The sequence below is a fragment of the Callionymus lyra genome, chromosome 8, assembly GCF_982586985.1.
Source record: "Callionymus lyra chromosome 8, fCalLyr1.hap1.1, whole genome shotgun sequence".
Taxonomy (NCBI): Eukaryota; Metazoa; Chordata; class Actinopteri; order Syngnathiformes; family Callionymidae; genus Callionymus; species Callionymus lyra.
The window spans coordinates 13,380,800-13,402,904 of record NC_141825.1 but is presented as its reverse complement, the minus strand read 5'-3'; the positions used below and the strand labels follow the sequence as shown (position 1 = coordinate 13,402,904).

Below are 22,105 nucleotides of genomic sequence, written 5' to 3'. Positions count from 1 at the left end.
ATACAGGAGTCTGCAGTTCAAAGCTTGTGAGAGTGTGAGACAAAGACCTCAGCTCGGCAGGACATTGTTTCTATAGACCATCTGCTGTGTACTGCAAACCCCATTAAGCTTTTTTTTTTGTTTTTTCCCCCAACCTTTTTTATATACTTTGATACCTTTATGGAATTATTATGAAGACAGAAATTTTTGGTTTCCCCATCACTGTAATTACAAACAGCACTTTCATCATCAGGGGCTCTAGTCTCAGATAACATAACATTTTAAAACTGTGTTTTAGTGTTATAGTGATTTAGAGATAAATAAATCAGTATCATAGATAGATTCTGACAGACTAAACAATATTAAATACTTAAAATACATAACTGAAACACAAAAATACAACTTATATGAATGATTTATCAGCTCTTGTGGGTCTTTAAGGAACATCAAATCTTTTTTTTGACCAAGAAAACTAGTTTAAAACAATAAATAATAATAAACTCACTATTTGACATGCACTTGATATTGTTCTTTGTTTTCTATATGTGAAATCTTCCCACAAATGATGGTTTAAAAACCTGTACTGAGGTACTTAATAAACCTGTTTAAATTGGAAAAATATTAAGATGATTAGGATAAAAAACACACATGCAATTTGTAGTGAATCAGTTGAACAACACAATGGTTTCCAGTGCTTTTATTTACAGAAAAGTGACTAGACTCCATGTTACTGTACACTGATAATATCCCGCCTCACTTTATAAATACCCATGGGGTAATAGGTCCTCAGTAGCTTTGAGTGTGTTATAAAAACACACAACCCTAAGTTAATGTGTCCTTTGCTAATCCAACCAAACAGAGAACAACTGCAACATGGAAAATAAGAATACAACATGTTACAAAGTTACAGAAAATACATACCATATATTTATATATATTTATATTGTCACATAAAATCAAAACCAAAGTTTCGAGTCACAGCATTCAATCATAAAAAAAACTATTAAAGGCGCTTGGACACGCTGATGATGTCCCTCACTAATTCAAAAGTGTTGGTGTGTGTGCCGCTCTGTGTCTCAAGAGGACGTTAAGGCTGCTGAGAGAGGATCTCGGCGTCACGGCCCGACCCGACACACCACCAGTGAGACACATTCCTTAAAACAAAGGCACAGTGTGGCAGCGGCATTGCACTCTTAAAAATGATTTTGCTGCGAGTTTCTATATCAGTTCTTTTTTCTTCCGATCGGTGCAGAAATGCAGCCCTTTCGTTTTCAAAACTTAATGATTGAATTACAACACCAAGCCTTCCGCACGTCCACTCCAGCGAGTGCTCGGAAACTACATCCGGCTTTTACAAAGTTCAAAGGTTATTTAGCCCAGCCGGTCGTGGCCTCCCCGTTGATGTAGGCGAAGCCTGGGAAATGCTGCGAGTGTTCGTACTCTGAGTTCCTGCGCGGGCCCAGAGGTGTGTACATGTCGCCGGACGTGGCATAGCGAGGCGTATGCATAGGTGGGCTGGTGTAACAGCTGTTCGGTGGCGACACGTCTGGCCACCGGGGGGCGACGGGGGCGGGGTGCAGGCGAGGCGTGCTGCTCATCAAACACGGCTCCATCCGGGACATCTGACCGTTGAGCTGGTACTGTGGGTGAAGAAACAGTTTCAACAACATGTACAGCAACAATAACTAATACAATAACTAATCAATTAGTATTAAGAGCAAATAAAAATAATTCGAAAGAAACATCTTGTTGTAGAAAAGCCTCCCTGGATTCCATAGATGGATGGATGGATGGATGGATGGATGATAGATGAATGGATGAATGGATGAATGGATGAATGGATGAATGAATGAATGGATGGATGGACGGATGGATGGATGGATGGATGGATGAATGGATGAATGAATGAATGAATGAATGAATGGATGGATGGATGGATGGTTGGATGGATGGATGGATGGATGGATGGATGGATGGATGGATGGATGGTTGGATGGATGGATGGATGGATGGATGGATGGATGGATGGATGGATGGATGGATGGATGGATGGATGGATGGATGGTTGGATGGATGGATGGATGGATGGATGGATGGATGGATGGATGGTTGGATGGATGGATGGATGGATGGATGGATGGATGGATGGATGGATGGATGGATGGATGGATGGATGGTTGGATGGATGGATGGATGGATGGATGGATGGATGGATGGATGGATGGATGGATGGTTGGATGGATGGATGGATGGATGGATGGATGGATGGATGGATGGATGGATGGATGGATGGATGGATGGATGGATGGATGGATGGATGGATGGATGGATGGATGGATGGATGGATGGATGGATGGATGAATGGTTGGATGGATGGATGGATGGAGTAAAAAAAGATGTCAAGAAGTTAAAAAGATCTTGAGAAGTAAAAGAAGATGTCGAGAAGTAAAAAAAATATTTTGAGAAGTAAAACAAAAAAAAATTCTTGAGAAGTAAAAAAATAAGTTCTTGAGAAGTTAAAAAAATATGTCAAGAAGTTAAAAAATATTTTAAGAATAAGAAACAAGAAGAAATAACAGAAGTTAATAAAAAAGCGATCTCAAGAAGTAATAAAAACATCATGAGAAGTTAATAAATAAAAAGACCTTGACAAGCTTCTTCCTGCCGAGGGCCTCCATAGATAGTCATAATGCTACTTGACGATTGGAAGACTTCTTGTACTCAAGAGCAATTCCCTAAGAGAAAATATCAGTATCCTCTTTGTGTCTCTTACTTATGCAATAGTTATTTCGTTTTCTAAGAACAGTCAACACATTGAACAGTGTTTGTGTCACGATAACCTAAAAAAAAAAACACAACTGAAAGCTTGAGCTCTTTTCGTCTTCTACATCTCCTCAGGCTCTTTGTCAAATCAGATTGCAGACTTTCTTTTCACACCTTCTTGGAGACAAGATCATTTTTTTTCTTGCGCAATATTTGTCAGATTTTGTATTCGACCATATAGGATTCTGGGAAATGATTTTGCACCAGCAGCAGAAACGAACCCGCTTCTGAATCATTTTCCATAATCATCTCCTGAGTGTTTTGTTGCCGACGGAGACCGAACATTATCACCGCTGGGACAGCTGCGGATCCGACTACTTCCACTCTGGACAGACGGCAGACAAAGTGAGAGCTTTGTTCCCGATTTACGCTCCGATCAGCCTAAAACAAGTGGAAGTGAAGCCCTTTTTTTCTTCTCTGCTAAATATAAACACAACAGTCGTTCCCTTCATGAGAGATGATAACATGGAAAAAGGCCTCCGAGAGCAGAAAGGAAACCATTGAATAATATTTGATCCATACAAAGCTACTGGTGCCAGAACTTAAGTGAGGCCATTCAGAGCAGCGGAGATGGGTCACCTTCTTCTGAGAGACACAAACTCAGAGGTATTCTAGGAAAATATCCACCGGTTTAAGGACCAACAGAGACTTGAGAGAATGTGGATGTTAAAAACCTTCTGGAAACAAAATGTTTTACTCACTGGTCTCTCGTTTATTTCGGGGTTACACTCTGAAACTCCCGCATTAAACAAACTCAAAGCAAAGTAGTGACCGTTTAATTTTTTAATTGTTTAAATTAACAAAAGTTATTTGAAACTTACAAACTTCACATTGCATCCCCCTTAATAACAGTGACTTAAACAGCTCCCATAATGCTTTGCCGCCCAGCAAACCAAATGTAAAACCAATTTAAATACAATATTGTAGTGATCAGTAAACCGTCACTAAATAGAAAAGTGTGTACAAGGGCATCATGTTGCTGTTCACAACTGTGGCTGTTAAAACAAGTAGTGACTGTAATAAAAATCACGTTTTGAATATTATCTTAGTCTGCAAGTACACAGTTGATACATTCCCCCTGATGTCTCTGAAATATATGACAGATAGCGTCACAAAATCTGGACAAACTACTGTCCTACTGATGACAGTCATCCACTGAACACTGTCATCAGTGAGCAGAGAAGCAGATGGAGCACGAATGCTCCTCCCATGATGCAACATTTATAGACTCAGGGACTTATTCATTCCTCGTGTTATTAGACTCTATAACTCTGAGTTTGGAGGCAAGAGCAGAGTGAAAAGATGATGATATTCTATTCTATGTGAATCTTTGTATCTTTTTATCTGTATCATTTTTCTTTGAGTTATTTCCTTTTGACATATGTTCTGTATTTTGATCCATGTTTGTTATACTTGGACTTAGTTCTTTTGTTTGCGGTTTGTTCTTGTTCTGTTTTTTTATGAAACTGGAACCCAATTTCCTGAAGGAGATCTCCAGAGGGATTAACAAAGTCTATCCATCGAAAAGAAAGCTTCTTCCATCTTAGAGATCAGGTCACAGGGACAGCAGTCGGAGCAAAGAGGCCAAGAATTTCCTCTGGACAGAAAACCTACTTCAGCTCAACCGGGAGATCATCATCTCTCGGGTCTTCCACGGGAACTCTCCCAAATTGGACCTACACACGTTAAGAATACATCCCATAAAGGTGGAGAATTAGCTACTTCGAGTCTCTCCCGAATGACTGAGCTCTCACCTTAACTACTCTAAGGGAGACACCCAGTGTATCCGAGAACTTTGGATCACTACCCAACGTTCTCGAGGCTCAGCTCTTTCTAAGGACCATGGTCTTGGATTTACAATAAAGGTTTCCACTATGTTGGAAATATAAATGATACATTTGCTCTGTAGATGTCAGTTTACTGGGGAACAAAGAAATAAAAGACACATTTGTTTGTGGCATTTTGGACCTGTGGAGGATTTACATTTACACACAACGTTTTAAAGAACATCTACCCTACCTTTACGTAGTAAGAGTGTGATAGAATAATAAGGAGAAAGCTGTCCAAGCATAAATACTAGTAGCATAAAAGAGATGATGAAACTGATATTGACGTCAGTACTAGTACAAAGTTTATAAAGGTGGTCTGGTAGAAAAAACACTAATAAAAGAAAGAAAGAAACTTGTAGACGTAATAGTTGTTACACATATTAGTAGATGAAGCAGCAGTGAGTGGATGAAAACATGATTGTGTTATTACATGATTATTAAATGAAACGTGATTATCTCCCGATCGGCATTCGACTGACCTGTGCGGACGACCGATGATAAGCAGAGTAGTGCAGGGGCGAAGGGATGGCGGGCTCGTGAGCCAGACCGGGGTACTGGCTCTGGATGGAGTGGGGGTGCTGGTTGGCATAACTGCTGTAGTTGTAGCTCCCAGTATATCTTTAAATATGGCAAACAAGAGTTAAAAAACAGTCAATATTTCCCGATTTTTCTTGAATATTGTGAATAAAAAGACATTTACCCATGCTCCTCTCTGTGGGCATAGACTGGCATGCGATGGGCGGCGGAGGCCGGGGGCACCGGGGCACTGTTCCTCATGCAGGACAGCTGCTGCTCGGTCTCGGGAGCGGCTCCTCCTGCTGTGGTCACTGTGTATGTAAGGGACCAGGTATATGACTGAACAGCTCCTGGTAGACACAGAGACAAGTGTGACGGTGCTAAGAACCTCCTCTACTGCTCTGAAATCTACTGCCTGCTCACCTGTGGTGGACGGGACGGCAGAGTAGTCCGGGGACACGGCCGCTGTGGGGGAGCTGGCCGAGGACACGCCCACCGAGTGGACCGACCGGGCCGGGGAGAAGGACTCAGGAGACGGGGACGTAGGAGTGGTTTCTGTGAGCGGGAAGTCTTCTTCTCTCTCTGCTGCAGGTCCACGTGGAGGAGAGCAAAGGTGTTAGTGCCACTCAAGATTTTTTTGAAAATCAATTGAAAAGTTTCTGAACGTGTAACTCAACTTTAAGGAAATGTTTACAGTTTACATGAACAATAGTATGGAAGTATATCAGTGCCATCAGAATATTTAATGGTTGTGTTTTTTAATTTGTTGAAGTCTTGTTGTTGGTTTATTTAATTGAATTATTGTTTTTTAATAATTTCATTGAATTTTTTCTATATTTAATTATATATTATATACTGTATTCTAGGTACATTTTTTTTATTTAATAATGGAATCTTACCTTAAAAATTTAATACCACCATGATTGGCTGAAATAATTTGGACTCTCTTGGTATTGTGGCACTACTATATCGTCATTTTTATATTGAATTTAAAAGGTTAGACTTTTTATTCATCTAAACATCAATTTGAATTTTTATTTATATTAAAATTAGAAAAAAACTTGATGTAAAAAAATTCAGTTCGAAAATATTCTATTTTATTGAAAAAAGTAACCTTTAAATATACAAACTATTGCGTTTCATCATTTAATTAAAAAATATTAAATGCTGTTTTAAAATAATTGTAATTGAAGTGAATTGCAGAAAAATATGATTTAGACATAAAATCCTAAACAAGAAAATAAATCATTTTTCATGTTAATCTCGAGTTATAATTTCCTATTATTAAGTCAACGACAGGTTTTATGTTTATGTTGAGATTGTTAAAGGTTTAATACTCAGGAATACTGGCGAGTTAACATGACTTTAGGTTCTAAGTTCTTTCATTCTGGTGACAGAGTTCAGTGAACTCCTGTGAGCCAACACACTCTTTGAGTCATGGACGTTGTTTTACTGATTTGACAGTATGCTGTGTTTTTAAAAAGTATTGCAAAATGAGCTCCTTGGCGAGAAAATCCAGAAAGAAGTAGACGGTGAAAATGATAGTTTGATACAAATGCTGGACGTAAGCATCAATGAACAGATGGTTAGACGCTGAAGATTGCAGTGTTAACAATTGACTTAATGCAAAAAGAAGACAAAAGTTAACAATACTTCTAGTAGGTTATTGTATTTTATTTTTATCTGGCCGTTTTACTGCTGTGTTGCTAGCAGTGTTTGTAAAAAAAAAAAACATTTATTTAATTAAAAACATGTTATTATGATTTAGATGGTGCGGCTCATATAAAGGTACACTCTACAGTCATGAAATAAAACTGCTTAAAACCACATTAAGTAGCTCTAAACCTTTGTCTCTCTGCCTGTACTACATCAACTATACCAAATCAAACTACAAACTACCAACCACACAAAACCTTAGCATAACTAACCAATGCCAAATAGTAATATAGCTTTATTCAGAAGTAGAAAAATACTTAAGTTGAATCAACTAAACTGCTACAATTAAAGTGATACAAAATATTTTTAGTGCAAAGCAATGCTTTAAAATACACAGTCGATTGTTTCAAAACTAAAAAAAAATCATAATCAGACTGAAGTTTATTTTACCAAACCATACAATACTACACTTCCTTACTATATATGAAGAAAAAAACCATAGTTATCTTTACATTCAACACCACACTACGACCATCTGAAGATGTGAACATGTGCAACTCTTTGGATCTTCACGTCGATATTCCAGCCACTCACCCGTGCTTCCTTCTGCCTTCATGGCTCGCATCAGGTCGTTGGCTCGCTCCTGGCAGTGCAGCGACTCCAGCAGGTAGAGCACATAGTCGTCGAACATGAGGTGGATCAGGTGGAAGGAGCCTGTGAGGGAAACACATCTTCATTCAATTGAAATAGACAAACAAGTAGAAACCATTAACAGGAGAATAAACGAAGGACACTTGATGACATCACATCCTTCGGACTTGACGGCCGTTATTTAAGAAAAGCTTTACGCAATTCTTTCCGAGACGGTGCAGGAAATATGTCGGCTGACCTCGGGGTCACACGGAAAAGAGACCCCGGCATGTGAGAGTCACAATTGTGTCATTGTGGCGGTTGCTGCCGCCTCTCCGTGTGCATAATAAACACTCGCGGCTATTCAGGACGCCGGGTGTAATCCTGACCTGTCATAAAATGGAAAGCGCAGTCAAACAGATCAGGGTGAGGAGGGAGCGAGGGGAGGAGTGAGGGGGGAGAGAGGGTCGGGGGGAGGTAGGGGGGAGGTAGGGGGGCACTTTTGTTAATTAGCGGTTTGAGAGATTCGGTTTATCAACACACCGCAACCAGCTGTGGCTTTGATATTCAGGGAGCAATTCAAAGACACTTTTTTTTTTTTTTTTCACCGGAAATGGAACACAGGGACACTAACTCACGTCTGCAGCTCATCTGACTTAAATTAGGGTTTTGGCTCAGCTTATTACTTATTGCTACAACAACAATTCATTATTAAAACTACAACAATTCATTATTAAAACTACAACAACAATTCATTATTAAAACTGTGTTTGTCTCTTCTTATCATACACATTATATGAGTATTTTTTCTTTATTTAACTCTGTTTATAGATCTTTAAATGTAACAGGTTTTTTTTGTTTAGTATTTTTCCTTTTACTGTTTTATTGTATATTTTCCCTACTATATATATATATTGAAGATATTCAAAATGTATTTTTCATATTGTAATCCAAACTTATGAAGAGGTTGTTTCAAGCAGGAGAAGAGAAAACTTATACATATATTGTCATATTCTGGTGATGAATTGAGAGAATAATAGGGAGGAGGCACCTTTGTCTCTTCTTATCATACACATAATACAAGTATTTTTTCTTTAATTAACTCTGTTTTAAGATCTTTAAATGTAACAGGGTTTTTTTGTTTAGTGTTTTTCCTTTTACTGTTTTATTGAATACTTTCCCTACTATATACTGTATATATATATATATATACATATATTGAAGATAATTAAAAATCTATTTTTAATATTGTAATCCAAACTTATGGAGAGGTTGTTTCAAGCAGGACAAGAGAAAACATATATACATATATTGTCATATTCTGGTGATGAATTGAGAGAATAATAGGGACGAGGTCAAGGTAGCCAGTGCGGTTTGAGGTCGTAGTGCATCAACGGAGACATCAGAGGACAAAAGGTCATGAGCGATCTGGTGATTCAAAGTACAAACTATATATTTCATAGCCAAGGTGGACAAGAATCACATATATTTAGACAACAAAAAAACAATTCAATGTTTGCTGTGTAACTCCTTTAAAGTAAGATAAAAACATATTAAGTGGTTTTAGATATAAACTAAAATAAGTATGAGGAAATTAGGTTTAATTCATTTTTATTTCAATTTGTATTCAATAAATAAAATATATATGGCTTTCCAATTCAACATTTCTAAATAAATAAAAACATAAACCGCCAACCCCTTTTCTTTTGATGATTTTGTAGTGAATGATCTAAAACATATATCCATAAAATATATGTATTATTATTTTAATGCTTTCAAATACTATATTTAAATAATCATTTGTTGATTTTGACGTACATTTTGATGACAAAATCAGCAGCAGTAATATCGACTCACCGAAGCTGGGGGCGCTGTGGAGCGTCATGTCCCGGATGACTCTGGTCCCGAAACACGACCACATGAGCAGGAACTGCTGGGCCACCTTCTTCAGGCAGCCGGGCCTCTTCCCCGCCACCTAGAGAGAACATTACCATGAGAAAAGAGGGGGAAGGGTCGGGATGCCAGAATTAACCCTTCGGTCCGTATTGGGGCTTAACCCTCGAGAACGAAAAAACATGTCAACAAGTCAACTATTTAATTTGCCCCCGGGGACACGCCCCCCTATTGAAGTATTGTCTGGCTGGTCCAGGACGTTACCGGGGCAACCAAATTTTACAAGCCAATATCTGGCACATAATGGGCGCAAATGGGAAGCTTGTAGACATCATTAACTGGGAGGATTTTAGCGTAAGAGGCTGTGAGGACGACAAGCAGCGCAGAATCACAGGTGCTTTCTTACGCCAAGTTACTAAAAGAGCATTAAAACATAAAAACATTTTTTTTAATTCAAATATTGTTTTAGTTAAGAAATGAGCTGCATTGATGTCAATCAGCAATTCAATGCAGAGTAATAATATTTAAAATGATAATTGTTATTATTATTAACAGCTGGATAAGAAATCCACGTTTACTGTTAATATACAAGGAATAATATTATTTCTAAACTCTTTCTAGTAAGTAATCTAAGAAAAGTACTTTACGGTGTTTACTATTATATTTGTGTATATATACACAAATATAATATAATGAAAATGATTGTATAAAATATTTATTGTTTGAGTATAAATAAGAATGTTTTCTTTCATTATTAATTTGTTCCACAATCATTTTCATGGCATTTATTTTCAATTTAGAAAGACAATAACATAGTCACATATAGATATTACTTCTTTTTTTTTTAAAACCTCTACTGCAGAATATTTGTTATTGTATTTTATATTAAATGTTTCCACAGAAGAAATAGCTGAAAGAAGACACACGTATGATCAAAATCTGATTATATGACTCCTGAAAACAGATTTAAAAAAAATTAAATATTAAATTACATTCATAAGAATGGAAAATGGCATACATTTAGGAAAGTAACTATATGTCTTATTATTAAATCATATTTACAATGAATAAAACATTTATTTTGATTTTTCTATTTGATCTAATATATAGTTAATCTTGAGAGACTTTGAGAGAAATGTGTCGATAAATACATGTAAATATAAAACCATGTTTTTTTCTTTAAATAATAAAGCAATAATGTTGAGTTTTCTATAATATAAAAACTAAATGAAAAAACTAAAATTGTTAATCAGGAGCGATCGCTGAGACATTTAGAAAAGGCTTCTCTCACCTTGACGACGCAGCGGTCCACCATGGAGTCCAGCCACTCGATGTAGGCCTCAATGGGCGACTGTTCCTCCAGCAGACGGTCGAACTCCTGATACACTGTCGGAGAGCAAACACACCCTCGGCTCAAAGTGTGAAACACAAACAGTTTGGATGCAAGTGTCACAACTTGTGACCCCTGATCTGGTCAGGACCGTGTCCAGGGGGCGCGAGACCAGAGAGGATTGTGGAAGCTCCGCAGGGAGTTTCAGAACGGAGTGAACTTGTTTAACCTTTTGGTCTCCGCCGTCAATGGATGACTCTGCTGGTCGTGGGAATGTGTTGTTCCTCCGTGTCTGTGTGATGAGGGGAATTTGTGTGGTTCAAACCCATCGACTTACAGTGAATAATGAGCTGCCGGTGCTCCTCTTGTGAGTCCTCCATGGTGTAAAGTGTCTGCTTGGTGATGCTGTTCAAGTCCACATTTCTCCAGTCCTCCAGCATTTGAAAGGTGATGTCCGCGCTGTTTATGACCGTCCGCGAGGCCTGGAGGCAGATAAATCTACAATATTACTCACGGAAACACAAACACACATCTCTTATCAGCCGTTGTTTCATAAGGATTTTATTAAAAGAGCAGCGGTGGCCACCTGACACAGATGGTTTAATGATGTCTGCCGCTTGAGAATCTGAGAAAATCTCCTGGACACTGGAGGGAGATGGAGAAGAACAATATGGGTCATTGAGAGGAACCTTATCGAGCACACTGCTGCAAAATTGAGACACGTACGTTCAAACTTGATATTCCTCAGGTTTTCTGGAAGGTCGTGAAGAGCAATTTTCAGCCACTCGTCGAGCTGTTTGGCGAATTTTCTAATAACCTGAGTCAAACTGGAAGAGCAAAAAAACATATTAAAAACAAATAAAATATATGCATGAGTCGGCAAACTTTCCATTCTGACACGTAAAACAATTAAAGATGAGGTAGGTTATCGCACAAGCTACATCTTAAATTAAAAAGTCCAACCTCCTTTCTTCTGACTCTCCTCAAAGTGTTTGACAGACCAACCAATATTTTTGATTGATCTTGCACAGGTGAGTTTATAGTGGATTTTAAGCAGTAAAGTAAAAAGAGTTTCCAGGAAAAGTATCACATTTCAGTTTGTTTTTCTTCTGTTTCGAAACAAAGAGTTCATAATAATTGAGTTTATTTTTCTGGTGTAATGATAACAGTGTTATGCACTTGCTTGCTATCAAAGTTACTCATATTTATGTTATTATAATGACTCCAAAAATGGCACGAAATAATGTTTTATAGTAAAGTCTGGAATGTATGTTATATCTCAGTAAAGTTACTTATCTTTTAAGATTTAAAATAATACTTAAAGAGAACATGAACTGCAGACACTATGACTTGAATCTTCAAAAACAAAATGAAGGATTAAAGAGATATTATATAATCCTCAAATATATTTTACCTATAATACTCACAATGGATTTTGAACTGAATGATGTTGAAATAACATCGATAATCTGATCCTTTTAATAAGATTAAATTGTCTACAGATGCTCAGATTAACACCACAACCAGATTAATGAAAACAAATACGAAATGCAGATGAGGAAATTGTATTTTAAATTAATGTTAAAATAATAAAAGCATAACTATAATTTAGTAATTTGTTTGAAAACTTTAGTTTGTGTGTCAGAAATCAACCAAGAATCTCAACAGAGAGTCGATCAATACTCCCACCTGACCTCTGACCTTCACAATATTAAAGAAGATTAATTTGCTCTCTCACCTGTCAGGTAGTGCTTGCAGGACGGTGGGCATTAGAACGCCAGAGATTGCCTTGTAAAGAATGGAGTCACAGACGCCCACTATGTTGACCACCGTGGAAGATCCAAGGACCGGCAGCATGTGGGGGGGCATGCCCTGCCAGAAGTGCAGCAAAAAGCTTTGGACCTAAAATGATCGTCACAATTTCAAACACAAAGCACGACAGAAAGACTGATAGCTTGAAGCGACAGTTACCTCGTCGAAGTTGGCCCGGATGACGGTGTCCAAGATCCTCTGACAGTGAGTTCTGTACATCATGATGAACGTCGACACCTGAGAACGAAAACAAACTCAAATTTAACAGCTTTTTTTTTTTCCCTGGGAAAGTCGTGGAAAAACAAGGGAATAAATCTCCAGAAAACCACGTGGAGCAATAAATACAATGCTACAGCGGCAAAGTGAAATAAAACGAGCTTTAGAGCTCAGCGAAACATTTAAAATCATGGCCCCTCTTTTAAAAGCCGGACAGCTAGTGCTTGTCCTTTGTCCATCGCTGGATCTTATTATCTCCCCCGAAGATTAAGAGTTAGTGAGGAGCCAGCACATAAATCCTCAAGGTCTTTCTCTCGGCGAAGACCTGTGAAGGTCCCAGGCAGATAAAAGAGTGGAGCCAGGAGGGGGGGGCAGCGATGGCACGATGGAAGGCGGGGTGTGTAAGGATGGACTATTAAAACCACTGTTTACCCTCTCTTCTGGCAGACTGGCGGGCAAATTTAGGTCTTTGACATTTGGGAACTCTGGCAGGAGCGTCCCGAGTTTGGAGCGAGGTGAATACGCCACTGTCTGCTTCGTGACCTCCTTCTTGCCCGTCTCGTTCACCCAGGCCGCCCCTTTCTTGGAGTACATCACGTCGTAGTACTGGGAGCTCTCCTTCACCGCGATGCCGTAGTAGTGGTACCTGGAGGGGCGTGGAATCCAAGAGGTTATGGAATCAGAAATATGCCAGAAGGAAAACATCGTCCATAATAAACTATAAACATTGTTTGAATTAACTAAAAGTTCCTTAAATGTTTAAAACATATTCTTCATATTCTCTATTAATCTTTCTGAAGCCACACAAATTACTTACTTATTTACTTACATCCAAGTGATGTAGCTAATGCTAAGCTAACTGTTTTCTCATATTTACATCCCTAATAAATTACTGAGGTTAAACATGTTCGAATCTACCACACTTTCTCAAAATTAGTTACTCAAAATTATATTAACTACAACCAGTAAACAAAAAAGTCCTTTGTTGTGATTCATTTTTTACATTTTAAATCAGGCAGTCGCATGAACAGCTATGTTTTTTTAAGGACCCAATTCTAGACTCAAGTGTAGCTATGACAAGCTAATACGTTAAATTAAAGTTGTTTCTATTTTCTAAACATAATTTTGCACCGGATTATTTTATATTATATATTTATTTATGTTATATCTATATATATATCTTATAATCTATCTGGTTTTTTTTTCATCATCAACAGACAATGTTACAAATCTTGACATAACTAATTGTTTTGGCACATTAACTAAAATTAAATTGAAATATATTTATAATATATTTAAAATATATATACACAAGTTAATATTTATTACATGAAGTAGATACAAGACTACTCTGATTTAATAACCTGAACCTAATAACCTAAAAGGTTGTACAGATGACGTTGTTTTATAGTAAGTAGTAGTTTTGTAGTAAGTAGTAACATTCTATTACAATAACTTGAGTTTGAGTTCACAAACAAAGCTGTATCTTTGTTACCTGTAACCTTCAAATGAACAACTGACTCACTTGGACTGTCCTCTGGTTCCCAGTCGTCTGGTGGTCAAGGCTGGGAACTGTTGACGTATGATCTGAAGACGAGAGGAAACGTCAGTAACTTCTTCAACTTCAGTAAGTTCTGCACCTAAATCATCCCTAACATTATTTTACATCATTGTGTTCTTGAATCAGAACAAAAACCAAAACAGTGGTTTATAAATAGAACACAATTAATGAATGTAATGAATATTTCAGTTAAGCACGTATTTATTTGACATTAAAGATTAAAGGAAAAGTGTACTTTTTAACGAGAATTTGAAATTAAACAATTTTTCCCACATTAATGCATTTTCCATTATTTTTCATGTTTTAATGGTGTTGCTTTAATTTGTTGCAAAATGTTGTGCAATCTCCTTAATCATTGTATAAAATAAACATTGTAAAACAAAAGTCTAAAATTAAATGATGATTAAAATAACAATTACAACAACAACAATAGTAATAACAATAATATGATGCATCAAATTACTGATTAGATCAACAAAGATGAGGCGTGTCTGAGTTGAAAAACTTGTTTTGATAATAATAAAGATATATAAAGCATCCAAATGTGAACATACAAATCTCCTCCCTCCTTATAGAAACATTTTTATTTGTTAAGGCTTTTCCTTGATTTTCTGGAACTCCTGTTGTGTTATCAGTTTTATCTTGATCTTTAAAATATATACTTTATTGAATATTGTTTTGATTGTTTAAGCGCTTTGTGACCCTGGTCTGGGAAAGCGCTATACAAATAGAAATTACTTACTTACTTACTATTTTATTATTATAAATGTGTTTTTAGCAGGAAACGTTTCGTCATAAAGTAGGTTTTCTTTAATGTAACCCCAATAATGACTCGCATTAAACTCCTCACAGCAAGTTTCTATTCACGCTGACATCCAGCGGTATTACTTATCCCGGCAATAAAGTCTCCCGTCATCTATCAACCCGTCTATCCTTCTCCTTCTTCTTCCTCCTCTCCACCCTTTTTGTCCCAAAGAGATTGGCTCTTCGCTCCGACTCCTGGTGCAGAAACTTTAGCAAACAGTGTAGCTCTCTATTGTGTGGGATGAAAATAGAGGCCAAGCTGTGAAGTTTCTGTCAGGCCCCGCTTGATAAATGAGCAGACAGGGAGGCAGTCCGCGGTTTTTTGTCCCGAATCAATGAAGCCTTCCTAAAGGACACCCCACACTGCTCCAGCCACTGATCTAACATTCCGCAACATCTCACCCTTCCAAATTTCCTTTAATTACACATTAATCCAGGCCCCTTCTCTTTTTCAATATCTTCCGACAGGAGCTGTGCGAGGGGTTTCAGGGGGGGAGATGGGGCTGGGGGGTGTTGGGGGGCCGGTGTGCCGGCCATCGCTGGGGGTAGTGAGTCGGGAGAGGGTTGTGGGAACCAGTGAAATGGCAGATTTGGTCGTAGATTATGTGCAAAATGAGATTTGCTTCACACTGAGATGATATTAGCTCGGTGGCAGCTGACGTTTGGATAATCTTCAAACCTCTTTCGCTGGCTTCTAAACACGCCTCAGCTCTGGTTCATCCATAAAGTGCAGAGATTTGAGGCACATTTTACTACTTCATTTACTCTAAACTTTCACTTCGAGGATTAGTTTCTAACACAAATACTATTTGTATTTGTATTTTTTTTCGTTAAATCTGCTCTTAAATCTTCAGAATCGTTGATAGAAACACATCTGAAATACTGCTGATAAATCTAAACAACTCTAAATATATGTAATAAGGATCTAAATCATTATTTGGAGTTACGTTATGTATATCTATGCTTTAACTTAGCTCATGATATCTTTATATATGACCCACAAGTTTTATACATGAAACACCCAGTGTCATTACTAGTAAAAATAGAAAAAAAAGACTCCACTACATAAACCAGGAATCCCATAATGCACTTCAAACATTAAAGCTATAATATGAGCTTTTTTCCCTTTTAAAAAAATAACATTAGTAGCAAAAATATTTCAATTTATTTTAATAGTATTTTACTTTAGGTTGTTTGTAAATAGCACAAGATTTGCTAAGGAATTAATCAGGAATTAGTTAAGATATATTTCTCAGATATAGTTGATATATCATCGTATAGATGCAGGAAAGATTCATCAATGACTTGTATCACTTTTAACCGGTTCAGCAAATGAAAACTGTAACTAGTTTAACTCATTTATTTCCAGATACACACATATTTTCCAAGTTTATTTTAGAAAATAATCTGATACATTCAAGATGACTTTGAGACATCAAGTGGTTTGATTTAACTAGTGACACAAGTTTGAATCTCGGTCAGAACATTTGTTTTCTGGGAGCCAACAAATTAAAAAAATCAAGGTTGTTTTTTTTTGGAAAGTTAGAAACAAAGACCTTGGCAGATGTAAAGTTTGTACTGTCCAAAAAACAAGTTTTTATGAAATGTCAGGAAAGACGACCACAGGGAACGCTTGTGTTATACAAGCCTTGAAGTCCAAAACAACTATATTCAATTTAAACTTCCCATACATACATAAACGTGCAAATTTAAATCTCAATTTCTTCAATGGGGTTGCTATGGCAAAAGTGAACAGAACAAATAACCTAAAAGTAGTTTTGTTTTTTAGCCACATTTTTACAAACATAGATGATATTTTTCTTCAAAACAAAAATATTGATCAAAGTGATTAGACATCTTTTGAGCAGATTGTGTTGAACTACACTTAATTGTTTATTGGGAAAAAATGTTTTTTCTTGATATATAAGGTTCACAGCGACTGGTCCAAGAGTTGATCGCAAGGTTGAACTAATATTTGGGGAAAAAAATTGTTTGAACACAAATACAACAATTACATCTTAATTATAACTAAGAGTCGTTTGAGATACTTACGCCAATGACGATACTAGTATGTTGTGATGGATTCACTTTGTCGCGAAACTTTAATTTTAGAGTAAAATCTTCATCGCTGTCACGTGACCGTAAAACTACTAAATAGTTTAATGGACCAGTTTCTTACTCATCATAATAATTTACTTTAAATTATTTCATATAGTTTTTAAGTCACATATGTGCCTTGCTTAAATATATAATTGAAAAAAATTGAAAATATATTTTAACCAAGTGTAAAAGTGTCAAATTTTTGTATTGATTAATATTGTTGAATATTTTCGTTTTTTAGCAAAGGTGAAGACAAATGAAGACTGAGTTAGTCTGATAAAATACAGTCTAAAATAGTAGTAACAGAAAATGTGAACGACTAGTATCTGTTTGAGTTAGATCGACTTGTCAGTCACATGACGAGTGAGTTACCTTTCCGAAACTAGCCGCGTTCACTGGTTGCGTGTCTTGCTTTTCGCTGAAGTCCAGGTAGTGCATGTAGAGGGCGCTGCGAGGGATACACACACCTTCTGCTATCTCGTAGTTCTCCTCCAGCCTTTGAACACATCAATGAAATAAAAATCAATTGATGTCACTTTTAAGATTTTCCTGTTTAATTTACCAAAAATATGCATCATAAACACACATTAAGATGATTTAGAGTTAAACTAGTGAGAGATTTAGATCTGTCGGACAGTATGTCAACATTTTATTTCTCAATAAAATAAATAAAGGGCCTGAAACTGAGCTTTGCTGAACTACAGAATTATGAATGTATTTGCCAAAATACTCAAACATTTTTTTTAATTTATATCAGATTAGAATCGTATATAATGAGATTGAGATTGAGATATAAATTGGTGATTTCACTCATGAGTCGACTGATTTTCCTTTGTAGCGGAAAATTATTTTCTCATTTTTCTATTTGCATTTGTGTGTTTTTTTCGCTTACATTTATTTTGAAACAACGCAAATGATTCAATCTAGTAGAGATAATAACGCAGTATATGTCACAAAGCATAAAATTATTGACAAATTAACTGTGTTAGATGGATGTACATTTGTCTTAATAGACAAGAATTAATTGAAATATGCGAGAATTAATAAAACTTTACCTTGATTTCTATTACTATTACACAGAATGATCATTCATTTTAACTCTGCAATTGGTGAAAATAGAGTTTATAAACAGTCATTTTGTAAAGTAAAACTAACATTTACATCCTGACTATTCCTGTCCTTTAATGTCTTACATGTCATTCATTTGTCTGTAGTTATATTTGAATTGGAAGGTTTTGCAGGAAATGTTTGGTGGAAAGAAGGGACGTAGTCATATAAATCCACACTGTAACAACATATTCAGGAAATGTAATTAATGTGTAATTATTTTTAATAAACATTGCATGCACTTTAATTCAAGCAGCTTCACATTTATCGACTCATAAATGAAAACTTACCATTCGAGAGTAGCTGGTGTTGAATGTGGTTTGGAGGCTCTGTTGTTTTCCTTCTCTTCATCTGCGACAAACACCACTTTGATTTGAGATGTGTGGACACTTTTTAAGTTAATCTTATCTTACGTTCATCGTTGGACATGTTTCCCAGAGACGTGTGGCTGGAGTAGCGTTTGCTCTCACTCTCGTTGAGGCATCTCTCGATCCAGCTCTCTGAGAACACAAGTTACGACTCATCTCAGAGTGTTTTATATATATATTAAAAAAATGGTGTTTGTCACATGTTTGTGTGCAGCAGCCGTTTGTTCAGCGGCTAATGTGACAGGGAGCGTCACAACAATGATGTGTGGTCGCCGCTGCCGCTTTATTTGAGGTGTTTTCACCAGGACGGCAGGAATCCAGCATTGTTCCCCCCAAAGAGCCGCGAGCTTGAAAGAGCCCGTGCACGTTACTGAGGCCGCCATTGTCCTGCTTTAATTTCTGCTCACAATTAGCTCGACTGGTGTTCCTTCTCTCGCTGCTCACAAGCCAAAATGTTCTCTCATCAAAACTGAGGATTAAACTGTTCAATCTGCTTCTTGACGCTTTAAAACCTGAAAGTTAAATATTCACATGGAAAGATTTGGCTAGTAAAACATGTTTTTTTTACCTCCTAACGCCAGACAAAAACTTAAAGAAACCAACAGGTTTGTGTTTGATTCAGAATGTTTTCTACGGCAGTTTTCAAACTCTGAGTGACATCATCTCCTTCGTCCATCCAAACAAGTCAACAACTCAAATGAGAAAGTGAAGCCAGCGAAGTGAAACTAATGCTTTGCTCTCAGGCTTCATTTGCCACAGGGAGGATCAGTGCGGGACGGGAATAATTGGATTAAATCTGATCAACAAGTGAAACGGATGTTCAATCTCGTATTATCACACATTCCCAGCTAAACTGCTTTTTTTTTTTTTACCCTGTACAACTTATTATTTAAATAACTGTTAAAAGTTTCACTTTTACATTCATTTTAGACTTCATTGACGAAGTAAAAAGTACAAAATTCAAATTATATAAATGCTTATTTAAATGGAACTAGATTTTTATGTCACATAAAGAGTAGTTGAGCACAAACAGACAAACAAAAAATAGATTTCGGAACAGTTTAAATGTAAAATAATTATCTTAACAGTGAAATACTACATATTCACTAAACAGGGAACAATTTGGTTTAAAATGTTAGTTATCCTCAGAAAATAATAATGAATTTCATTGTTTTATCTTCGGGAATTAAATGAAAGATTGACATTTTTAAAGGAAACAAAGAATATCATTTAAATTTAATTAAAACTCAACAGGGGATAATAACAAGAAAACAACTTATAAATCATCCTTAATTGTCTTTAAGATGTTTATAAATGTATGTCAAACTGTAACAATGAAAACAATATGTTAAAATGTTAAATATATCAACGCATTTGATTAAAATACATTTTAAAAGATTATATTATAGACTCAGTTAATTATTATACAATGAATTGAAAATGTATTTATTGTTTAGTAGTATTAGTTCATTCTTTAGCATCTGATTAACTAAATATTAAAATGTAATTAGGTTTATATTCTTAAAACAGTTTGATAAAATCATATACATAAATAAATATATGATGACTTTTCTGTGTCAAATGCTACATGACATTTTAAAAAGGGTTTCACGAGTATTTAAAAAATGACTAAAATTAAAAAGGCTAATGTAATGAAAGCGTCAGTTTGATCCTTTAAAAGTTGATTCACGCATAACTCGGTCGCAGCAGGTGGATTTCTCTCTTCCTCCAACTTCTCCGAGGTTAAAGCGAGCAGATATCAACAAGTGCTAGCAGTTCTCAAACTTCCAAAAAGTCCATCAAAAGCACAGTTTCGGCTCGAGGAGCCGCAGAATGGAGCGCGAGACTGACCTGTGGAATCCATATCAGGCTCCTCCAGCAGCCCGCAATGCATCCTCTTCCCATCAACGGCACTTGCTGCTCCGAGGAAAATGGCTCAGTGCGCGTCTCCCCCTCCTCGGCCGCTCGCCTCTCTTTTCCCTGACCACTGGCCGTCCGAGGAGATGTTGAGGATCTGAGGCTGGGGTTGGCGGAGGAGAGGAGGGGAGGAGGAGGGAAAGAAAGGGGGTCGAGACTCCAGAAAATCCAGAGGGGGGAAAGCCAGAGCCGTCAAAATGTTTGCTGATGTTTCATGGGAAAGGGGCTGATTTTATAGGAGCCCTGATGGGGACATGTCATTGATAGGCTTGGAAGGCTGATGAATGGCCCCAAGTCAGATGGGGATGTGGCAAGGCTCACTGGAAGTCTTTTGTGGGGCTGTTTTGAATAAGAAAAGCTCCCTCCCAACCTCAAAAAAAAAGAAGCTTAGATCTACGCAGCCCTAACACTGTGGCCTCCCCATCTTCCTTTATGGTATTTAACGCGTTCTTATACTGCGCCGTGCTGCAAATAAACATACACATGAAGCCCCCGTTTCACTCTCAAAACACTTGTTGCCTCCTTTCTTTTCTCCCATCGTTCCCTCTGATCCATCGCTCCTTCTAAATATGACCGCATCACACCTCTTTTTCGCTCACTTTCTCCGCCTTAACTTTTTATTTTTTAAGGGTAGAAGAACACGGTCGCAAACACACACAGAAAAAAAACAGGGGGGAAAGTAAAAGTGCAAAGCCTGAGGCTGGTCTGATGGAGTGCCTGAGAGCTGGAGAAGGGAAAGCTGTGATTAGAATATGAATGGAACCACAGGAGAGGGGGAGAAGAGAGAGGGGGACGACCAGCGAGAGGAGAAAGGAGGATTATGGCTGAATTACTCACCACACCATGGACGGTGGAGGACGTGCAGCGCGCAGGCGTGAACTTCTGCTCGCCAACATGCAGCCACTGGGCCGGGACACTTCAGCGGATCCCCACCTGGTTCTAGAGGTTCAGATCCATCAGACGGTGCTGAGAAATAAGACGTTTAACACTTACTTTTATTCCCGTTCCAGCCTCTCCAAATGTTCCCAAATCAGAGTAGAAAATGGCCTTTCCATGGAGTTTAGTCCACAAGTAGAAGAAGATTCCTGGACAAACTTTGAGGAGAGACTATTTAAAGTTAGAGGTGAACGACTAAGCTTCTTATCTCAGCCTGAACTTACCTCATAGACAATAATGTGCAAGAGTCTTGAGAAAACCCAGTGACTCTAGGACTGAGTTAGAAACTTGAATTTGAATGTCCACTCAGACACTGGAGGCCTCGCTGCCGTCGCAGCTGCTTTCTTTGACTTGTAAACTTCACACGAGAAGTTTACAATCATTGTCATCCAAACAACTTCCGGCCTTCTATTGTGGTCGTCAATAATCTTGACTTAGACTTTTCTTCTACTGCTATTCCTTTACATTAAAAATGTCATTTATTGATTGATTTTTTTAAATTGAAAGACACATGAAATATAATAAATAAAAAAATACATAGAAGAATAAAGGGAGGAGAAACGTGTCAATGATATCTTAATAATCATATTAATTAATTAATCACTGTGAATGATACTTATTTCCTTAC

At 37.2% G+C, this 22,105-nt stretch overlaps 1 protein-coding gene across 2 annotated transcripts; it reads right to left on the bottom strand.

Annotated features, from left to right (window-relative positions):
• Nucleotides 1–661: 661 nt before the first annotated feature.
• rfx4 (regulatory factor X, 4) lies at nucleotides 662–21,016 on the bottom strand. Of its 2 annotated transcripts, none has more exons than XM_087797569.1 (18): nucleotides 20,476–21,016; nucleotides 18,670–18,756; nucleotides 18,547–18,607; nucleotides 17,522–17,645; nucleotides 14,210–14,271; nucleotides 13,117–13,330; nucleotides 12,628–12,705; nucleotides 12,395–12,558; nucleotides 11,383–11,483; nucleotides 11,243–11,301; nucleotides 10,994–11,138; nucleotides 10,618–10,712; nucleotides 9,291–9,408; nucleotides 7,398–7,517; nucleotides 5,571–5,732; nucleotides 5,332–5,497; nucleotides 5,111–5,249; nucleotides 662–1,619 (listed from the first exon to the last, which is right to left on the bottom strand). In XM_087797569.1, the coding sequence occupies exons 1-18, from the start codon at nucleotides 20,516–20,518 to the stop codon at nucleotides 1,347–1,349; spliced, it is 2,211 nt and encodes a 736-aa protein (XP_087653695.1). In that variant the 5' UTR covers nucleotides 20,519–21,016; the 3' UTR covers nucleotides 662–1,346. The 2 variants fall into 2 exon arrangements, with proteins under 2 accessions (XP_087653695.1, XP_087653696.1); XM_087797570.1 differs by having other exon boundaries at nucleotides 5,332–5,458.
• Between the last annotated feature and the right edge of the window lie 1,089 nt (nucleotides 21,017–22,105).